Source organism: Aquarana catesbeiana, linkage group LG04, assembly GCF_042186555.1.
Source record: "Aquarana catesbeiana isolate 2022-GZ linkage group LG04, ASM4218655v1, whole genome shotgun sequence".
Classification (NCBI taxonomy): domain Eukaryota; kingdom Metazoa; phylum Chordata; class Amphibia; order Anura; family Ranidae; genus Aquarana; species Aquarana catesbeiana.
In genome coordinates this window covers 361,158,456-361,163,443 of record NC_133327.1, presented here as the reverse complement: position 1 = coordinate 361,163,443, position 4,988 = coordinate 361,158,456, and the positions used below count along the sequence as shown (strand labels likewise).

General features: G+C 46.8%; 1 protein-coding gene across 1 annotated transcript; it reads right to left on the bottom strand.

Moving 5' to 3' along the window:
* Positions 1-771: 771 nt before the first annotated feature.
* On the bottom strand, positions 772-4,701 carry LOC141140144 (uncharacterized). Its single transcript, XM_073627001.1, has 2 exons — positions 1,099-4,701; positions 772-923 (listed from the first exon to the last, which is right to left on the bottom strand). The coding sequence occupies exon 1, from the start codon at positions 3,605-3,607 to the stop codon at positions 1,100-1,102; it is 2,508 nt and encodes an 835-aa protein (XP_073483102.1). The 5' UTR covers positions 3,608-4,701; the 3' UTR covers positions 772-923; position 1,099.
* Positions 4,702-4,988: the final 287 nt, after the last annotated feature.

Here is a 4,988-nt window from a genome sequence, read left to right as displayed (position 1 = left end):
AATGTTCGCTGGAGGACGAATCCGTGGTACCGTTTAAGATTGGGAGCCCTTCCAGGACCCTTGCGCCATGGACCAAGGACAACTATAACCTTACCGTATTTGACGGTGCAAGCGCATACGACTCACTGCCAACGGCCTGTGAGTCCACCACGTCCGGTAAGGGCATTTTATAATATTTCCTGCGGGGTCAAGTATTTGAAAAAGTCTATTGGAGACAGGAATAGATGCTACTGTGACACCTACATCTATGCTCCAGGATCTCTTTGTTAAACTTAATGAACTGTCCTATATCCCAGGGACTTGCCATACACCCCCACTCCAACTCTCATTATATATGTTTATGTTTTGACCTGAAGGTCTGGTATTTTTTTATCGTGTATACACAATTTACATTGTTTTTTTTACTATTTTGGATGTTGATATTAATGATTTTTTTAGATCACCTGATTTTTAGACAGGCCACGATTAACCTGCCCACTTGTGAGGTCTAGCAGGACCTAGTTTGTGATAAGTACACAGGTGTTATATATGATACACTTCTTTGCACAATATAGCGCTACACTTCTTTTTCCTTTTATTATTCAATACAATTAGTCTAATTGTTGGTGTTGGCTGCTTGGTTCTGTTTGGTTGGCGCAGCAGATTTCTTTTATTTTATTATGTTTTTTGTAATGTGGAGAAGGCACTAGACAAAAGTCCAACGGGGGGGGGGTTTACGGCAGAGGCTGGTAGATCTGTTGAGCAGTTATTCAAGAAAACCCTAGTTAGACTTACCGGTAACGGTATTTCTACGAGTCTTTCAGGACAGCACCTGGAGAGAGCGCAGCTCCACCCACTTTCCCAGGAAACACTGCAGTCAGTTTCTTTAAAGACCGGACACTTCCACCATGGCCTCAGTTGTTCATAGAGTACCTCCAGCCATGCTGAAATTAGATAAGCAGAACACAGCAATAACACATCTTACAACCTCAAAACTTAGGGCGGGTCATCGGCGCTGTCCTGAAAGACTCGTAGAAATACCGTTACCGGTAAGTCTAACTAGGGTTTTCTCCCTTCGTCTTTCAGGACAGCACCTGGAGATGATAAAAGAGTACTTACTCTAGGGTGGGACCACCGCCTGCAGGACCTTCCTGCCAAACGACTGTTCCGCTGCTGATAGCAAGTCCAACCTGTAGTGGCGGGTGAAGGTGGAGAAACTTGTCCACGTGGCCGCTTTACAGATCCGACCCGGGGAAGCCCCTGCCCTCTCCGCCCAGGACGTTGCTACTGCCCTTGTTGAATGGGCTACTACCCCCTTAGGGGGCTCTGCTCCTGAAGCTTTATAAGCTTCGCTGATGGCCATTCTGAGCCATCTACCTATGGTGCTTTTGGATGCTCTATACCCCTTCCGTGGACCAGAGAAGAGAACAAAGAGCGAATCTGATCTTCTAAAATCTTTCGTTATCTCTATATAATGTAATAAACACCTTCTCACGTCCAGGGAATGGAAAGACCTCTCCTTAGCACTGGACGGGTTAGGACAAAAGGTAGGGAGAATTATCTCTTGTTCCCTATGAAATGCTGATGCCACCTTTGGCAAGAAACCCGGGTCAGTTTTTAGCACTACCCGGTCTGGAAAAATATAACAAAAGGGTTCTCTTATGGAAAGAGCTTGTAACTCGCTTACTCTCCTAGCTGAAGTTACTGCTACTAACAGGACTATTTTTAACGACCATAGCCTGATTGACGCTTCCTCTGGAGGTTCAAACGGCCCTTTGATTAGACCCCGCAGGACCACAGACAGGTCCCATCTAGGAAAAAACTTAAAAGGTATTGGCCTAGCTCTGGCCAATGCCTTGAAAAACCTAATAATAAGCGGCTCCCTTGATAACTGCCTCTCAAGAAAAACCGATAATGCAGCTACCTGCACTTTTAGGGTGCTAGCTGCCAACCCCATCTCCATTCCCTCATGGAGAAACTCTAGCACTGAAGCGATTTCCTGTGGCGAAAGTATCCTAATCGCACACCAGCTATTAAATCGTTTCCACGTTTTGAAGTAGATGGCCCTGGTAACCTCCTTACGACTGTTCAGCAGGGTAGAGACCAGTTTATCTGAAAGGCCCTTATTTTTTAACATCTGCTCCTCAGTAACCAACCTGTCAACCTGAGATGCTGGGTATTTGGGTGATGAAGGGGGCCCTGCGTTAGGAGGTCCTTCCGCAGCGGAAGCTCCCAATAAGGTTCCACCGCCATCCCCTGTATTGTTGCGAACCAAGCCCGTTTGGGCCAGAAAGGAGCCACCAGAATCATAGTCGTGTTCTCTTTCTGTAGCTTTCTTAAGACCAAGGGGATCATCTGAAAGGGGGGAAAGGCGTAGCACAACTGGAATTTCCATGGCTGCGCTAATGCATCCAATCCCTCTGCCTGATCCTGCCTGTTCAGTGAGAAGAAGGCCTCTACTTTTGCATTCTTTTGGGATGCGAAAAGATCTATTTGGGGCATTCCCCATCTTTCTGTTAGTTGTTGAAAAGTCTCTACATTTAGACTCCATTCTGCTTCCAGTACTCTTTCTCTGCTCAGAAAGTCTGCCATAAGGTTTAAATCTCCCTTCAGATGTATCGCTGTTATGGAGTTTAGCCTGTCTTCTGCCCAGGCTAGAATCTGGAGTGCCAAGGATAGCAGAGCCCTGCTCCTTGTTCCTCCCTGCCTTGATATATAGGCCACCGCTGTGGCATTGTCCGATAGGACCTGAACATGATGGCCCCGGACTGTTCTTTCGAAGGCCCATAGACCCAAGAGAATAGCCCTCAGCTCTCTCCAATTGGAGGACTTTCTGGCTTCCCAGTCTGTCCAACTCCCCTGAGCCATCTGCTCGTCCAGGTGGGCGCCCCAACCCCAGGAACTTGCGTCTGTTGTTAATCTTTTTTGCAAAGGAAAACTCCAGAGCAGACCCCTGTTCAGGTTTGAGTGATTTCTCCACCACCAAAGCTTCCTCTGAACCCGCGCAGGTATCCTTATTAATTTTTCTAGGGACTCTCCATAGGACCAACTCGTTAAAATTGTCTGCTGGAGCTCCCTTCCATGTAGACGTGCCCACTGCACCGCTGGAATAGTCGCAGTGAGTAGCCCTAAGACCGACATAGCTGCTCTTATGGAGATTGGCATATTTGTCTGCGTCTTCTTCACTGCCTCCTGAAGCTTCTCCCTCTTCCCTTCGGGGAGAAAAATTTTCTCCTGGATGGAATCTATCGTGTAACCCAAGAATAGTATGGTCTGAGATGGAATCAAGTTTGATTTCTCCTCGTTGATTATCCATCCTAGACCTACCAAGTGTCTCATTGTCTTTTCCAGATCTCTCACTAACAGGTCCCTTGTTTTGGCAAAAATTAGTAGATCGTCCAGATAGGGCAGGACTGATACCCCCTCTACTCTGAGTGGGGCCAAGGCCTCCGCCAGGACTTTTGTAAAAATCCTCGGAGAAGATGACAGTCCGAAAGGGAGAGCTCTGAACTGGAGATGAAGGGTAGATTCCCCCAGTTTTATCGCAAACCTTAGGTGTTTCTGAGATGTTGACGCTACTGGTACATGCAAGTATGCATCTCTCAGGTCTATGGAAGCCATAAAACATCCCGGGGTCAGGAGATTCTTTACTGAGAATATTGTGTCCATCCTGAACTTCTTGTACCTGATAGTCTTGTTTAGAATCTTCAGGTTCAGGATGAGCCTGAATTTTCCCGACGGTTTCTTCACAAGAAATATGTGTGAATAGCACCCCTGTTCTAATTCCCCAGGGGGTACGTTCACTATCACCTTTTGTAGCATCAAGTCCTTCAGGATAGCTGTCATTGCTAGTGACTTTTCTGAGTCTCGGGGAGCCTGGGTTATGTAAAAACGCACAGGAGGAGGTTGAGAAAATTCCAGCCTGTAACCCTCCAAGATGGTCCTGAGGATAAACTGGCTGCTTGTTATAGTCTTCCACTGTAAAAAGAAGGTCTGTAACCTTGCTCCCACAGTTGGCTGACCGTCACTGGGTTTTTGGGCTTGTGGTTGGGGGGCGAAAAAGTACTCCTGACTTACCCCTCCCTCTTTGAGACTTCCAAGGCCTTTTGTAGCCTGCCTCTTTGGTATCTGGGGTCTTTCGAAAAGCACGAAAATTTCTGTTGCCTTGCGGAAGTACCTTCTTCTTTATAGGGAAAGCCTTCTTTTTGTCAGCTGTTCTGTCAAGAATAGCTTCCAGCCCAGGGCCAAACACTAGATCACCTTCAAAGGGTAAACCGCATAATTTTGTCTTTGAAGCAGTATCCCCTGTCCATGTCTTGACCCATAACGCCCTGCGAGCTGAGTTTATCAGAGCTGTGGATCTGGCTGACATCCTGATTGACTCCGCTGAGGCATCTGCTATATACCCTACCGCCTTTGATAACACCGGTAGCGTATCTAGCAGATCCTTACGAGGCGTCCCTGCCTCAATGTGGATCTTCAGCTGCTCCAGCCAGTGTTCCAGATTTCTGGCTACCACAGTTGAGGCCATGGCAGGCTTCAAATTTGCTAAAGAAGAATCCCATGCCTTCCTTAATAGGGAGTCTGCCTTTTTGTCCATGGTATCTTTAAGGATACCCATGTCCTCAAAGGCCAGGTCAGTATTCCTAGATACCTGGGAAAAGGCTGCGTCTAGTCTTGGCTTTTTATTCCAAATATGCGAGCTATCCTCATCAAACGGAAACCTTCCCTTGAGGGATTTAGAAAAGAAGGGGGCTCTCTCTGGATCCTTCCACTCCCTCTTAATGGTCTCTGATAGGAATTTATGTACAGGAAAAACCCTGTGTTTTTCCTCCCCGAGGCCTTGGAACATCTTATCGTGTAGGGATAGCTGAGCCTTATCCTCTGTGATGTTAAGGGTAGTATGAATTGTTCTTAGTAAATCATCTACCTCCTCAAGGGATAACTTGTACCTAGAAGAAGGAGAAGAAGCTTCATTTACTTCTTCTGCTTCCTCCTCCGAATTTAGT

Coding starts and splice junctions, on each gene's coding strand:
- LOC141140144 (XM_073627001.1), bottom strand. CDS start 3,607: ATGTTTTATGGCTTCCATAGACCTGAGAGATGCATACTTGCATGTACC.